General features: G+C 43.6%; 1 protein-coding gene across 1 annotated transcript in view; it reads right to left on the minus strand.

The window, feature by feature from the left end:
* LOC126095705 (neurobeachin-like) overlaps window positions 1-17,644 on the minus strand; it is a 294,661-nt gene that overhangs the window by 31,612 nt on the left and 245,405 nt on the right. The window contains exons 6-8 of the mRNA XM_049910456.1: window positions 10,611-10,723; window positions 6,749-6,889; window positions 1,633-1,752 (exon numbers count right to left, since the gene is read on the minus strand). Coding sequence (XP_049766413.1) covers window positions 1,633-1,752; window positions 6,749-6,889; window positions 10,611-10,723 — 374 coding nt within the window. The remainder of the gene's footprint in view (window positions 1-1,632; window positions 1,753-6,748; window positions 6,890-10,610; window positions 10,724-17,644) is intronic.

Consider the following 17,644-nt stretch of genomic DNA (forward strand, 5'->3'; position numbering starts at 1 on the left):
GAAAAATTTATTTTCTTTATTTTCGCAAAGTTATGATCTGTCCGTTCGTTCATTGACGTCTCTGTTCACTGTAATAAGTTTAGTATCTGTGTTTTGCGACCGCACCGCAAAACAGTGCGATTAGTAGACGAAAGGACGTGCCTCTCCAATGGGAACCGAAAACATTGGATCGCAAGGTCATAGGTCAACCAATTCCTCCACAGGAAAACACGTCTGATATATTCTATACGACACTGGTGACAGATAATAATTGTCTGAAAATAAAAAATTAAACTCTTCACTCAAAGGAAGACTTGAACCCAGGACCTCTGATTACACAGCTGCTCACGCTAACCATGGGACCACGGCGTTCGTCAGCTGGCACTTTCCTTGATGTTGCCTATCTTGCACATGGACTACTCAGTTTGTATATTTTGCTTATTTTTTCATAGTTCCACACAACTTCTTCCTGTTTTCTCAATAGATCTGTGTTCAGTTTTTCAAGGCCTATCTACTATGCCAACTTATAACTAAATCTGGGGGGGTGGGGGGGGATGCGATGGGGAGGTTCCCTTGTCAGAAAAGACAGAAGTTTATAAAAATCCATCATAAATGTTCAATGTGTCCTCCATTGGTTGCATGGACGACACCTAGCCAATAGCCAAATTCATCCCAAACTGAGCGTAAGATGTCTTCTGTCACTGAAGCTACAGCAGCTGATGTTCTGGTTTTCAGTTCATCAATGTCACGAGGTAAGGAAGGATTGCAAACACATTATTTAACATATCCCCACAGGAAGAAATCACATGGTGTTAAGTCAGGGGACATAGGAGGCCAAGAGGGTAAAGTCTGGTCTCGCAGTCCTGTACGCCCTATCCAACGTTGAGGCACGTCGGCATTGAGGAAACTGCGCACTTTGTAGTGCCAGTGTGGTGGTGCTCCATCTTGATGATAGATGAAATTGTCAGAGTCAAGTAGTGGAAATAACCAGTACCGTAGCATTGCAAGATATGATTGCCCTGTTACAGTTTCTTCCTCAAAAAAGTAGGACCCATAAACCTTGCTTTGCGAAACAGCACAAAAAACATTCACTTTTGATGAATCACATTCATGTTAAATTGTTTCATGAGGATTTTTGAGCCCCCATATATGCACATTATGACGGTGAACCTTACCGCCATTATGAAAAGTTGCCTCATTGCTGAATATCAACCATGACATAAAAGTGTCATCCTCCATGTCCACGCTCCAGGTCAGCGCTCGTAGCAACATCTAGCACATTTTTTTCTCAAACTCTAGACCATGCATTACATCTAGCGCTGTTTCAGTTACCTAGTGACATTTGTCTCAATTTTAAAATAGTTAAAATCGGGTCATTCTTTTTGGGACACCCTGTACTTAGAAGCAAGTGACAATTATCTTCGAGTGGCTGGAAGAAATGTATAAAGTTGGATGAAATAAAACTTGTATTTGACAAATAGTTCAAGATTGAAGAAATTAATGTAAAGTACCTGAATTTAAGGCAACACCCATGGACCTAAAGAAGCTGGATGACAAAATGTAGAAAGAGCATATTTAATTCAATATTACTTGAATACAATGCACATAGGAATTTGAACTTTCAGTTTCAAATTAATAGCCCAGTAAACTAACCTTTACATCAGAGGTGTCCCTCTGACAGTTCTTCCAGGATAGTGCCAGTGATGAAAACAGCCTGTTAGGATGATCAAATTTTCCACCTTGGAGTGCCAGAAACATTGTCGTCATTGGTTCCTGCGGCAAAATTCACACACAAAATATAGATGTTATGGCATAAACGTAATTTAATAATATTTTTACAACTAAATGGAAAGTATTTCATTTAATGTGTAGGAAATGTGGAACAATGAACAGACACAGTACTGTGCACAGTAGGATAGGAACATCAGGGCTAAAGTGGTATGGGCATTTAAAGAGAATGGGCACCAAGAAGATTCCCAAGAAAATACATGAAATGGAGATGTGATGGAAATTACGAAGTGGAACCAACTGATAAATGGCTGGAATGTATGGAAAAGTGTGTTGAAAAAAAGAGGAGAGGACTCGACCGGAGAGAACACAGAAAGATGGTGGGAAACCTGGACTTTCCTTCCAAAAATAATTTTTTTTTTCCAAATCTAATATAGCTATGAATGTAATAAATGTTTGGATGTGAAATTTGCAAATCCATAATTAACCCTAATTCAACTCAACATCATTGTTCAATAAGTTCTTTTGGTTATTCTGAATCCATTAGTATAATTAGTTTGGCTAAAGACCGTGGTAAGTACAAAATATTAGTAATTGCAAGTTCTGTTATCATTGTTGTTACTCATACATACAAACAATTACAGACTTTCTGATACAGTGAACAAAAATGCATTAAAAACAAATATACTCATACAACCAGTGCCATAGATATGGTATCAGCACCTGTACTCAATTAATTTTGAAGTAACTAACATCTTTGGATAAAATATTGTTACTGAAACATACTCACATATTTAGACAAAGTAACCAGTGTAATTCTTTAGAAATAATTGTAATTTGTGAAAATCTGGCAAACAACAACAGCTAAATTCAGTTTTAATTATAGTAAAATTATAAAAGAAACATGGCAGAAGCCATGTGAGTTCACTCTGTGATGAGTTTCCAAATGCATAAACTCTATGTCCACTAATATAGAGTAATGTAGCACTATTGATTTAGTATATGTTACAAGTCAGAAAACGTACCACTTTTTAACTAAAATTCACATGAGGGAGTTTATTCATGCCGTATCCTGCTACTAGTGCATGTGAGTATGAGTGTGAGTGTGCCAACTGTGGTGTCACCATGTTTGTGTGCTTGAATTGACCACCAACTGTAACAGCAGGAGCCGGCCACTGGAGGACACCTACGGGAGGTGTGTGCACAGCTCGGGCTCTGCCGAGCTGCTTGCCAGCGACTTGCACACATATATGCACAGAGCAGTGCTAACTGACTATATTCATCCAGTTGCATCACTCACATCAGTCATTCTGTGTCTTGTTATGTTTAGATTCAAGAGAACCTTATGAATAGAGCCGTATTTGTGTTACTTGTATCAGTTTCATATATTACTTTGTTACTACACAACTGGCAACAAGGATGGGATGGTTTGTGTATGTGCAGTCTATAAGTGCAGTTTGATCAAGTTATGGACACCACGCTACCAGCCCTGAGTGAACAAGTTTACTTCGACAGTGATCATTTTGTTCACTTCCATTAACAGACAGGTACTGTTACACTGGTCCCTCCACTCACTTTTCTTCCATATGATGATTCAGCCAAGCATTGGGAAGCTTACGAAAAAAGACTCAGACAGCATTTTTTGGCCTTTGGTGTGACAGGCAAAACTTTATGCTAAGCCTTCTTCCTCTTGTGTATGCCACTTACAATGCATCAATTACAGTGTCAGCTTGCTTTTTTACAAGAACCAGCAGCTCTTATTTACCAAACAAGTCATACAGGGCAGCTGAAGTTCATGGCCTTAGCCATAAGTGTCAATTTGTTACTAATGCCCATAATGACTCTTAAGCATACTCTATGGTGTGCAACACAATTATCTGTTTAGCCTCAGACACAGAAGTGCAGCAGATGGCTCTACTCTGTGAAAATCCCCCCCCCCCCCCCCCTCGTTGGCAGAAGTTTTGCAAATAGCACATGACAGATAGCGTGCACAAGGAAGAGGCAGTGACAGCAGTAAACATGTGAGTCCAGTGCTGAGCAGACCAAGGCCAGCCCAAGCAGCTGTGATTGCCATAGTGAGAGTCAGCATTATCTGTTTCCACCTTGTCTTTTCACTTTGTCCAGCATGAACATTTGGCATGCTGTAAGTACTGGGCTACTTGTAATGCTTTCCAAATGAAAGGCCACATTGCCTCCATGTGTTGTCAGCTGAAGGTTGCTCAGAATATGGACATGGACAAACTGTGTGACTCCAATGCTTGTGACTTCTCCCAAGCTGTTTAAGGATTTAAGTGTTTTTCGCTAAGTGCTTCAGCAACTGGTCAATACAGGTGCTGCAGAAAACATTTTTGAATTGAAGGATATGCAGAAAAATTGGTTAACCCTGAAATATAAAAACTTTCAGATAAGTGCTGCCATCTCTCTCTGGGTACAGGAATCATAAAAATTGACACTGATCTCACCCCTAAATATTGCACTAAGATGTAATACAACAAAGAGAATGTCTTGCGTTTCACTAGATATGATTTCTGTAATGTCAAAAACGGGCTAACCTTTCGTTACACTCCTGCTTTCCCACTGTGGAAAGAAGCTGAATAGCTGAGGAGCAGGATAGCTGATAGTGTGCAATATGATAAACAGACAACAGATAATTAACTGTAATTTAAAAAGTTTTGGGGGCTGAGGTAGGTTATATTGGATTTAATAAAAGTGTAAACATGAAGTATAATTCTTGTGTAATATGTAATATTAATCACTTTGTGGATCTAGTTTAGACAGCGTTTGAAGTGTTCAATTGGCACATTCAGTACAGAATACAAGCAGTGAACATGGTGGATGAAAGAGAAGTATAATCCACAGAACTGGTGCAAAGAAGAACAAGAAAACGTTGACCATCAAATGGAAGTGAAAGTGAAACATGTGATGTGACAAATGTGGATGAAACAACAGCAGAAATTGGCCAGCTGGAGTATGAAGACTAACAAATTCATCTCCAAGACCACACACGTGTTAACAGCACTGGAAATCACCACTGCCCGCATCTCGTGGTCGTGCGGTAGCGTTCTCGCTTCCCACGTCCGGGTTCCCGGGTTCGATTCCCGGCGGGGTCAGGGATTTTCTCTGCCTCGTGATGGCTGGGTGTTGTGTGCTGTCCTTAGGTTAGTTAGGTTTAAGTAGTTCTAAGTTCTAGGGGACTTATGACTACAGCAGTTGAGTCCCATAGTGCTCAGAGCCATTTGAACCATTTTGAAATCACCACTGATGATGCTTCCCAAATAAAAGAAGCAAAATGTGTAAGGCAAGAAATAAACTGCCTTCATTTAGCTGGAAGCAAAACAGTTGTAAAGATACAGTAATCATAAGGGTGTACTGAAAAAGGCAAAAATCACAAGGTTCAGATTGAGCCTATGTGAGAAATTGCTTCGATATTGTACCTGCAGGTACACAGGAGAAGTTGTTTCTTAATTTCTGAAATTTTGAGTTACAATGATCTTCAAAATTCTCATATATTTGGATGTGTGAATCTGAATCCTGTCAAGCGGTGGTACACTGATGATCCAGAGAGGAGTAGGTGGCACACAACCAATGTCCATAAGGTTACTTGTAGGCGAAGTAGATGTTCAGATTTGTGAGAAAGCTTATCCAGCAATCTTTGGTATAAGCAATGGATCCCTATCCCGTTTGACTCAACAAAAGAAAATGTCTGAAACCCCTAAAGCCAGTCCCTGGAATTCATTAGGCAACAAAATACTAGATGTACATTCACAGTGCCACCGCTGCAGATCCAACGGATGCGTCTCACGTCAGGTCACCGACATCTCCTCCGTCGCCTGGACACCCATTTTGCACGAGGATGAGGTATGCTGTCTCCTGCTAGCAGTGCATGTGAGTGTGGTGTCACTGCACGTATGTGTACGAATCGGGTGCCAACTGTATCAGCGTGGGCCAGTTGCTGGAGGCCACCTGTGAGAGGTGTGTGCACGGCACTGTCTCCGCCGTGCCACGTGCTGGCGAGTCGCCCGTATATATGTGCGAAGCAGTGCTGACCGTCTCTCTCTGTGTTCATCCAGATGTACTGGTCGCATCAGTTAGTCTGTGTCTTGTTATAAGTGTATTCACTTCTGTGTATTACTGTATAAGTGTATTACTTCTGTTATTGTTCAGAGGTTAATGAATAAAGCCATATTTGTGTTACTTGGAACGGTTTCGTGTATTACTCGGTTACTACAATTCAATAATTTAGTGATTGTTTTAAATGATTAATTACAATGTGAAAATCCAATAATGATTATCATCAACTGTGACAATGGAGCTAGGTCATGAACAGGGTTGTTTGCAAAACTAGTACTTACTGAGCATATTTTATTTGTTCTGGTACGATTATCTGTTTGGGATGACACAATAATGAGTGTCTAATACAGTGGCTGTGTTAATGTTTTACTTGCCACAAGTAACAATGGGAACTGATTACATTACGGTTAGGTTACTGTACTCAAACAATATTAAAGGACATCAACTGAGTGTAATATGTGGTTACTCATTTATCTGTGCATAACTGAAGTAGATGAGACTCGAACTGGCCATAAACAGTAGTTTACAAACAAATAAACTGTGTGAACAGCAAATTTGGTATAGTCTACATTACTGATAGTAAATTATTCCCACCACTAACCTTTCAGCCAGTTTTGATGGTGACACTGCTACCAAGGCTAACAATGCAAGTGAAAAAGGGTAAGCTAGAAGTTATGGCGATGAGTGTATGTAATGTTCAACTGGCTTGCTCTTTACAATCACCACTAAATTATCTTTAAAGATCTTTGGTACACACTGTGCACAATGATTTTATGTGGAAATCAATGACAAGTGCTCCAGCTCTAGATATTTGTGCAATACATCAAGATGCAAATCTCTCCGCCTGAAACGATCTTTCCAATATCAGTGTTAACAAATACTCTTACTATTTTGCAGCTTGCACGGTAAGTTGGCTATAGTATCCTTTCTACTTAGATCATACACGGAATAATGGAAGCACGTTACATACCACACGGATGAGCCAATTGAGTACGAATGCAGCAGTGGAGTAATGTGTGCCGTAATGGAACGGTGGGATGGACTCGTGCTCCCAGCTAGCATAGCGCTCCTCAAAGTAAGCTCTGCGGCTGGGATTCAGAGCTCCAATTGGCTGCAACATGACAGGGCGTCTATTAAATATAATGTAAAATACTGCCACAAACAAGAAAAGAAAACATATACAAATTGGCATAATTATCATCAGACAAGGTGAACACAAAATTGCATTCAGTTGTTTGGCAATATTTTCCAACAGGTAAGAAATGACCTACTTCCTTCAAGAACTCCATGAAATTGTAACCCAAATTGTAACATGTGGAAGGATTGCCATAGTACCTCAATGGTCAAATCTTGATATCGAGATAGTTTTAGTAGTTGAATTCTAACGTTCATGAGCAATTATCCAACTCTCAAGGTTAAATAGGGGTAACGAAGTGAGAATATCTAAGTCAAAAAAAGGTCTAATCGCCAGGAACAGATGGGATAATACAAACATGAATACTGAACAAGGCAAAGCTAAGAATTTGCAGAAATCTATGTAGGCCTGAAACATTATGTGCATTGTAAATCATTATAATTGGATGCAAACTAATAAGGGTGTAAAAAGGCATGGAAGAAAGATTTTACAGAGCGTTTTGAAAAATCTCTACTGTGAGAGTACAGCTAAAAGGAAATTACAAGAATTATTGCATACCAACATTCTGAGAAAATCTTCAATACCTTCAGAGAGAGGGATGTAAAATCTGATTTGGAAAGTTCTAAACTGACCTAATGAATTCTTAACCCTTTCTTTCGAATGGAAGCTAGGAATAGCTGGCTAATTTAAATTGAAAGTATGTCAGGAGTCATTATACCAAACCAAATTAAATTCAAAACTATAGCAGACAACAAGAACTTACAGAAAAGTTAAGCACTACATCTAATAAACCCATATTGAAGGACACAGAAGAACAATCAGCAAAAAGATGAAATATTCACAAAAATAGGAAAGAATCGCATCAGTTAATTTAGTTCACTTGCATTTATCAGTTACATAGATCTACACTCAAGACACGTATCATAATCTGTGGATAGTAAGATTCAGAAAAGCTGACTGTATAGATTCACATTCTGTTGACCTTCCAGATTGATGAGTCTTTTTTGCTCCTGGTTATGCATTTAGATTCTCCTCACTGAAACATTAACCTCTGAAAATGGTAGATCATATTTCATCTTCCCCAGAGTTCTATGTGGAGTCAAATGTAAAACAGTCCTTACGTCAGACCAAAAGGGTAATAATATTATCAAAATCACATTTACTTTCATTGCAAGAAAAGTAAAATAAGTACATTGCTAAGAGGTTTGGTGTCAACGAGTTAAATCAAGCAAAGCTAGCCTGCCAGATATTTTTAGTGCATAAAACATATGTGGTGGGATTTGTTATGAATGTGAATCTTTAAATGCGAGAGTAGTGGCTTCCAAAAGCAGTGTCTAACATGGGGCCAAAAACTTATATACACTCCTGGAAATGGAAAAAAGAACACATTGACACCGGTGTGTCAGACCCACCATACTTGCTCCGGACACTGCGAGAGGGCTGTTCAAGCAATGATCACACGCACGGCACAGCGGACACACCAGGAACCGCGGTGTTGGCCGTCGAATGGCGCTAGCTGCGCAGCATTTGTGCACCGCCACCGTCAGTGTCAGCCAGTTTGCCGTGGCATACGGAGCTCCATCGCAGTCTTTAACACTGGTAGCACGCCGCGACAGCGTGGACGTGAACCGTATGTGCAGTTGACGGACTTTGAGCGAGGGCGTATAGTGGGCATGCGGGAGGCCGGGTGGACGTACCGCCGAATTGCTCAACACGTGGGGCGTGAGGTCTCCACAGTACATCGATGTTGTCGCCAGTGGTCGGCGGAAGGTGCACGTGCCCGTCGACCTGGGACCGGACCGCAGCGGCGCACGGATGCACGCCAAGACCGTAGGATCCTACGCAGTGCCGTAGGGGACCGCACCGCCACTTCCCAGCAAATTAGGCTGTTGCTCCTGGGGTATCGGCGAGGACCATTCGCAACCGTCTCCATGAAGCTGGGCTACGGTCCCGCACACCGTTAGGCCGTCTTCCGCTCACGCCCCAACATCGTGCAGCCCGCCTCCAGTGATGTCGCGACAGGCGTGAATGGAGGGACGAATGGAGACGTGTCGTCTTCAGCGATGAGAGTCGCTTCTGCCTTGGTGCCAACGATGGTCGTATGCGTGTTTGGCGCCGTGCAGGTGAGCGCCACAATCAGGACTGCATACGACCGAGGCACACAGGGCCAACACACGGCATCATGGTGTGGGGAGTGATCTCCTACACTGGCCGTACACCACTGGTGATCGTCGAGGGGACACTGAATAGTGCACGGTACATCCAAACCGTCATCGAACCCATCGTTCTATCATTCCTAGACCGGCAAGGGAACTTGCTGTTCCAAAAGGACAATGCACGTCCGCATGTATCCCGTGCCACCCAACGTGCTCTAGAAGGTGTAAGTCAACTACCCTGGCCAGCAAGATCTCCGGATCTGTCCCCCATTGAGCATGTTTGGTACTGGATGAAGCGTCGTCTCACGCGGTCTGCACGTCCAGCACGAACGCTGGTCCAACTGAGGCGCCAGGTGGAAATGGCATGGCAAGCCGTTCCACAGGACTACATCCAGCATCTCTACGATCGTCTCCATGGGAGAATAGCAGCCTGCATTGCTGCGAAAGGTGGATATACACTGTACTAGTGCCGACATTGTGCATGCTCTGTTGCCTGTGTCTGTGTGCCTGTGGTTCTGTCAGTGTGATCATGTGATGTATCTGACCCCAGGAATGTGTCAATAAAGTTTCCCCTTCCTGGGACAATGAATTCACGGTGTTCTTATTTCAATTTCCAGGAGTGTATTTTTGGAAAGTACACTAATCAGGGAAAATCGTTTTGGGACTGTGGCATTTGTTTCTTGCTAAAACAGATAACTACAGTAACTGCGTATTTAGACAGACTGTAATAAGTCTCCACACCAACTTCAACCAGTAGGACAGAAGCTTGACTAAGGAGTAGCCACAGTCATGAAAAACTATCATTTCATCATAAAAAAATAAACACAACATAATAATGCCTACGTTGCCTGTAGCTTCAGCCTGATAATACAATCTGGAGACTCCAGAAACTCTCCACAACAAAATGCTGACATTCATTGCACAGCAAAAGATAACATACGGGATTCACGTAACATTCATAGCCCGAAAAGCTGTTAACTCATTCTATGCATAAAAGTCAATTAACAGAGGTGAAACAATTAATAATTTGGGAAGATTTACATTCGAAGTTATTTAATGAAGTGGCCTGCAGCAGTTCTAACAACAACTGAAGAATTGGGTCACGGCATTTTGATATTGGTATGTAATTACTTGTGATGCTCAGAAGTGCTCAAACACAGATTGTAGAATGGGGGTCAGGGCCAGGTTTCCCTCAGCTGGGTGGCCAACGTTTTATCATAAGTGAACTTATTTATTCATTCATTCAACCTTGAAGAGAAATTCCCGATATGTGGAAGAAGTCCAGCTTCCTGGCAAACTGAAACTGTGTGCTAGACTGGTACTTGAACCTGGGACCTTTGCCTTTTACTTACCGAACTGTCCAGCTACAACTCATGACTCACCATCACAGCTTCACTTCCGCCAGTACCGCATTTCCTACTTTAGAAACTTCACACAAGTTCTATTGCATACCTTGCAGGACTAGCACCCATCCTCCCAGCACAAATTAGTTGTGAATGCTGAAGCAGTAACAAGTTCTTCTAGCGACGGTGCATACTTACCTTGGAGAGGTCGCGATAGTTACTAGGGAGACTCAGGTCCAACTCCTTTGTCTCATAGTTGGTGAGCACCCACGGGAACACGGGGTACTGGTTGAGGTCATTGTATGTACGCCCTGTAACAGAAACCACCATCGCACTCACTCTCAGCTTTTTGCAAAACAAATATCAGAAAATATTCATACACATGCCTGTAACTATATTTTCCAAAAAGCAGCAATACTCTCCTAAAGAGGTAAGGCCAAGAATTTTAGACTGTAGGCCTATTGTAAGACAAACTTCAGACGATCTCTAGGGGTCTCGAAGGAGTACTCCTCCTTCTCGAGAACTATCGTAGTTGTGTACGAACATTCCAAACTTGACTTCCGGAACTGCTAAATGTCGTTTGATGTTTTCTGTCTGTTAGCAGTTCCATGTAAGCGCCAGATTTTGAAGAGGGAAGGAAGATCAAGGTTTAATGTTCCATCGGTGACGAGTGATTATATACAGAGCACAAGCTCAGAATAGAGGGGTCGGGAAGGAAATTGGCCACGCCTTTTCAAAGGAACAATCCCGACATTTGCCATAAGCAGTTTGGGGTAGATACTGTTTGAAATGATATCCTGCCAAATGCGAGTCAAGTACCTCATCAATGCATCACCTCGCTCTGTCTTACTGAAGGAGTATTTACATCGAAAACTATTTTTCTCCTACAACAGAGCTGGCTTTTTGACTGAAAATTATTCCACCAAAACAAACGTTTTACATGCAATTATATTTTTGTTTATGCACAATGTAGGCTTTCTATTTACCCATATATTTCGTCTCTCTTGTTTTCTGTTACACACAACGATATTTTTAAAGCGGAATTTTACATGTCCATTCGATGCAGAGGTTCCAAATTTGTGTAGTGCGATACTGCTTTCATCGGTATGTATTAATAGGGAGGGTAATATACGAAGAATAACGAGTACTCCAGCAGCGAACGAGCAGCGCGCTGCACGTGAGTGGCAGTCAGCGCAGGCCAGAGTCTGCTGCTGGAGTACAGGTTACTCCACGTATATTACTCTCCCTGTTAATACGTATCGGTAAAACTGGTATCGCAGTAGACTAGTTTGGGACTTCTCTGTCGAACGGCCACGTAAAATTCCACTTCAGAAATCATTTTTTTCGTAATGGGAAATGAACTAAAGCTTCCCGTCGACGCTAGGCGTCGCACGAAAGACGTGATGAACGTTGTCTGTTTGGGCTTACTCCAGCTACACACTATAAACACGAAATTGCAAATATCCGCTGAAATACCAAAGAAAATGTGCCTCGCGACTCTTGGGAGAAGCACCCGGTATAAACTGTAACGTACTGTTGCATTTATTTTCTCGTCTTTAAACTGAAATAAGTGTGTAACAGGAGCAGTATCTCAAAATACGCTCTCGTTGCCAGTTTCTTCCGACGACCCCTTCAATCAGGTGAAACTTCCGATGTTAGAAGACGGCGAGACGTTCCCGCAGTCTGGGGATTTTATGACTCTGTAGCCGGCACAATCGGTCGATGATTTGGGTCAGTGTCCCACAGGCGACGTGGTTGGCTGTCGGGAAGTGACGAGAAGTCAGCTCGGACAGGAAAGTGGCTCGCGCCGCGGCGAGGTGCGGGCAGTGCCCCTGGCGGCGGAGCCCGGCGTGGGCTGCCAGAGCAGACGGCCGACGGCCGACACGTCATTGAGAAACGGCGCGCGCCGCATTCCGGGCCATCATTTTGTCATCGGCGCCGTACATCTGCGGCGCGGCGCGACCAGAAAACATCTTTAACGTCAGCCGCAACACGGGTCGGCCGGGGACACATTTTCCCGGGGCGCCCCCTGGCGAAGACAAATTTTAGGGCTGCGCGGGCGGCGCACAAAGTGTCGCGCGGCCCGTTTGAAGAGCGCCGTTTAACGAGACGCGGACGGAGATGCGGCCCGCGCGGGCAATTAGGCCGCGAGTTATGCCCGCACGTGTCGCGCCGTGTCGCCCCAAATAACGCCGTATTAATATCGCGTGGCCCAGGTCCGGGCCCGGCCGTGTGCCACCTTCCACCCGTAACGACCCGGAATGCCTCCAGATAGCTACCTGCTATCTCGCAGCCAGCCGTCTGCCGCCACTGTGCGACGACAGCTTCACGTATACTAAAGTTTGCACCACATTGACACTCTTACCTGCCCCTACTAAAGTTCGATCTCTCACTCACTTTCCGAGACCGCTGTGTTTAGGACACGAAGCCCAACGTTCGCGGCAGTAAAAGTATCGTACGGAAGCTCACCAACGGCACGCCTTGCGAGCGCCTGCTCTAGCTCTATGTTTCTCTGCATCAGATCACGCAGCACCGGTTTGGCAGAACTCTGTGCACACACTACAGGATGACATCAATTCATTTATTTTTCAAGTGAAAAACATGCTGCCTTTTGTTACATAGCAGGTCGTACATTTTGTGGTTTTACATGTCATATCATATTATCATACAAATTCAGTTTTATTACTAATGCTTTTTTTGTTTCTTTCGAGAATTTTACAGTGCTCCCAATGAGACAAGCCGGAACATAGCAGGCTGCCTATGACCAACTTCAGTTGACAAACTCTACCATCTAGTATACATAGCACCCCTGCATGTCAGAAAAAGATCAGCGGAAAAAATTGAGACGAGGAAACAGGAAAATCATCCTAGACATACCGTGTCGGGAAGCGAAGCAGAGCTTTCCTCCGAACTACTGAAGCAACTGCATCATCACCTGAATTACGGCCAAACACCAGGAGTACGTATCTAAAGTCGAAAGGAAGAGCCTGCTGCTGTTTTTCAAACACCTCACCTGACGTGTAAGACTTTGTACACACTGAGAACAAGAAACATAACTTGGAGCGGTGGGGATTCATTACTGGAGAACCAACGTCTGAATGCGGAGAACTTCAAAACACACATCACCTCGTATGCCAGGACGTACAAAAAGACGGCACGCTGGACGATCAAGTTTCGGCAAATGTACGACGAATCCAGATTGCCCAATTCTGGACTCCAAATCCGTATTTCGCATACTTATCTTTCCGTGTATCTCATAAACTTGTAGATACATTGTAAGTTGGTGAACAGTCGCATGCCATGGATACATGTATAAGAACAAAGGGTTTTAATATATCAAGCTGCCGATCATCAGCGAGCTGATTAGGATTATCCAACTTGTAGATTATCCTTAAACATTTCGGCGACTTTTCAAAAAAGGAAGCCTATATACGTATTGTTAGAATTAGAACGAATATTCTCGTTCAGAATATACTATTACGCATGTGACTAGTGTTTTACCGCCGGCAGACGATTCGGGCCCGAATCCCACAGTCGGTCACCACTGACATATTTTTCCTCCTTCCCCTTTTCATCTTCAGGTAAATGCGGGGTCTCTACCCATCAATGATGTCCACTGACTATTTTCTATGTGTCTGTCGAGCCCTTTCCCTAAGAGCTAAAACTGGGTAACTTCCAACGTATTTAAAGCCGATACTAAAATAACGATTTTAGCATTTCTTCTGGCAAGGTTCCCTTCAGAATTGTTGCGTTGTGTTAACTGTGTTAATATGAACTGAACCGTACAGTTAAACCTAGCCGAGAGGAATGCAGTTGTTGATATCACTTTTCCAGTTTCAATAATATCATAACTCTTGCCGTTGCTGATGTTACGGAGGTTTACGTATGCAAAGAAGACAATAGATAAAAGGGAAACGATAGAAAAGACAGGGACAGGGACAGCTACAGACAGGTTAGAAAAGCACGAGTGTCCGCTAAAACTTCCTCAGGATTAGGCATATAGGCATATAAACAATGAGAAACTGAAACTAAAACAAAGAAAATCTGAAATACCATTTGTTTTAAGTGCACTTAGGTTAATATATTTTCAGTTTCTCGTAACACGTAGGTAACGCAGTAGGCTTTCAAATCTGGCCTGTAGTAGTAGTAGTAGTAGTAGTAGTAGTAGTTGTTGTTGTTGTTCTTGCTGTGGTCTTCAGTCCTGAGACTTGTTTGATGCACCTCTCCATACTACTCTATCCTGTGCAAGCCTCTTCATCTCCGAGTACCTGCTGCAGCCTACATTCTTCTGAATCTGCTTAGTGTATTGGTTCAAATGGCTCTGAGCACTATGGGACTTAACATCTATGGTCATCAGTCCCCTAGAACTTAGAACTACTTAAACCTAACTAACCTAAGGACATCACACAACACCCAGCCATCACGAGGCAGAGAAAATCCCTGACCCCGCCGGGAATCGAACCCGGGAATCCGTGCGCGGGAAGCGAGAACGCTACCGCACGACCACGAGCTGCGGACGCTTAGTGTATTCATCTCTTGGTCTCCCTCTACGATTTTTACCCTCCATGCTGCCCTCCAGTACTAAATTGCTGATCCCTTGATGCCTCAGAACATGTCCTACCAACCGATCCCTTCTTCTAGTCAAGTTGTGCCACAAACTCTTCTTCTCCCCCAATACCTCCTCATTAGTTATGTGATCTACCCATCTAATCTTCAGCATTCTTCTGTAGCACCACATTTCGAAAGCTTCTATTCTCTTCTTGTCCAAACTATTTATCGTCCATGTTTCACTTCCATACATGACTACACTCCATACAAATACTTTCAGAAATGACTTCCTGACACTTAAATCTATACTCGATGTTAACAAATTTCGCTTCTTTAGAAACGCTTTCCTTGCCATTGCCAGTCTACATTTTATGTCCTCTCTACTTCGACCATCATCAGTTATTTTGCTCCCCAAATAGCAAAACTCCTTTACTACTTTAAGTGTCTCATTTCCTAATCTAATTACCACAGCATCACCCGACTTAATTCGACTACATTCCATTATCCTTGCCGGCCGGAGTGGCCGTGCGGTTCTAGACGCTACAGTCGCAGGTTCGAATCCTGCCTCGGGCATGGATGTGTGTGATGTCCTTAGGTTAGTTAGGTTTAAGTAGTTCTAAGTTCTAGGGGACTGATGACCTTAGAAGTTGAGTCCCATAGTGCTCAGAGCCATTTGAACCATCCATTATCCTCGTTTTGCTTTTGTTGATGTTCACCTTATACCCTCCTTTCAAGACACTGTCCATTCCGTTCAAGGCCTTTAGTAAGTCTTGTAAATACATTAAATAGCAGTTTTCGATAAAAACACGCGATTTGCGGTTCATCCATGTTTTCCGATTATCCCTGCACTCTCGGGTCCATGTTAACCTGGATAATCGGCAACTTACTGTACTGTTCTCGCAGCAGGTAGTCGCTAAATACGAACGTAATAGTGAACCGACATACTCGGAGCAGCTAAGTGGAGCGCGCTGTGTTCTAATCGTGATCGGGGCATGCGGCGCAAGTTGGGTCTGTCAACAAGTCCTGAGGTGTTAGACCGTAACCGCCTTGTCATTTGACGGCATGAAGGACTGTCAGCACGAGAGTTTACCGCCGAATTGGCGAACACCATATCATTCCAACTTACAACTACTATCTTCAGAAACGAAACATCGAACATCTGGCTCGTAGAGAACTCGAGATCAACAGCTGGCCAGTACTACCTGCAAACAATGGCTCATAGGTACCTCGAGAAGAATGCAACGGCCGCAAACGGGAGGGATGTGTCGAGCAAGGCAGTACCGACAGTGCATTACGAACAAAGGTTCCGGCACCGTGGTGCGCGAGGTATCGGCGATGCAACCTGGGCCGATGTTTTGTGTTCTCTTCAACGACGAGTTTACGATTTGTCTGGCGCCTGATGTTCGTAGCGAGTGAACAGGCGACAACTATCAATGTAAACCTCGCTTATTCTGTCCCACTCGTCGAGCAGACAGGTCAGTAACGTGTAAGGATGTTGCACGGCGGTCGCCGCTATCGAGGGTAATTTGAAAGCTGTGCAGCGTGTATACAAGATGCCACAACCTATTTGCCGCTCCTGCAGTCAACACTTCACATCGGTTCTCCGGCGGCTCGGCAGTCCGCCCCCTCTCGAGGTAATTTGCTTTGCTGCGAAGCGCATTAACACACGCGACCCGCGGCGCAGGGGATTCGCTTAGCGCCCGAGAGTGCGGACCTGGGGCCGGGGTGGGCCAGATTAATGGCACGGGACTCGAATCCGTTTGGCGACGCCGCGGCGGTGGGGTGGGAACCGGCAGCAGGTCCCTAATGGACAGCCGGCGCCTAATGCGGCCCTTCCTGCGTAACGCAGCCTCCCCACGCACCCCACAGTTCGTGCCGCATCCATCCCCTGCGGGTGGTTTCCCGAGTACATTACACTGCTCCCCCGCCCTCACACGTGTTTACTACAGGAGATTACCACTGTATTTCGCGAGGTTATGGGCTCACTTCACGTCATTTCCATAAGGTAGGTGTGAGCATTCAGATGCGAGGAACAGAATTTTTGTCTCCAACACACAAGACTTCAAACTGACCTGACTATGGCACAGCGTAAGCGCTCTGGACAATCCGAATTTCATTATATCGTTGGAACAGTTAGAAGTGATGTGAACGTTGCAAGTGTTTTTGCTACAGGAAAAGAAGGCAAAGCCACAGTTATTTTTTTAGGTTTTGTACTGAACTTATCTTACGAGTCTATTTTAATTGTCCTGCGACAGAAGTATTGCAAAAAATGGCTACGCCAAAGTGAACACACAATTTGGACCCATCACGTGCAGCATATTTGTGATTTATTACACACTTCAATATTTTTACGGACGAAATCAAACCTTTTTTACTTTCTGGAGCAATATGTTTCATCTTCGTCCATCACTTATGAAACTGTAGTATTAACCGCACACACTGTATGTTCTACAACTACAGTTTCCTAATATGATTACTTTAAAAGAAGACAATGGTTGGAGAAACTGGGGGCAGTGGCTCAGATTGTCATGCATAAATCTTATCTGAAAGTGAAAATTGTTCCGAAAGCTATAGAATCAACAAACTGACGCTACCAAATTTATGTAGAAGTTATCCCATAAAGACAGGCTGTTTGACTATTGTAGGTACTAATGAAAGAAGCGAGCGAAGCACAACGAAATTAG

Source organism: Schistocerca cancellata, chromosome 8 (genome assembly GCF_023864275.1).
Source record: "Schistocerca cancellata isolate TAMUIC-IGC-003103 chromosome 8, iqSchCanc2.1, whole genome shotgun sequence".
Taxonomy (NCBI): domain Eukaryota; kingdom Metazoa; phylum Arthropoda; class Insecta; order Orthoptera; family Acrididae; genus Schistocerca; species Schistocerca cancellata.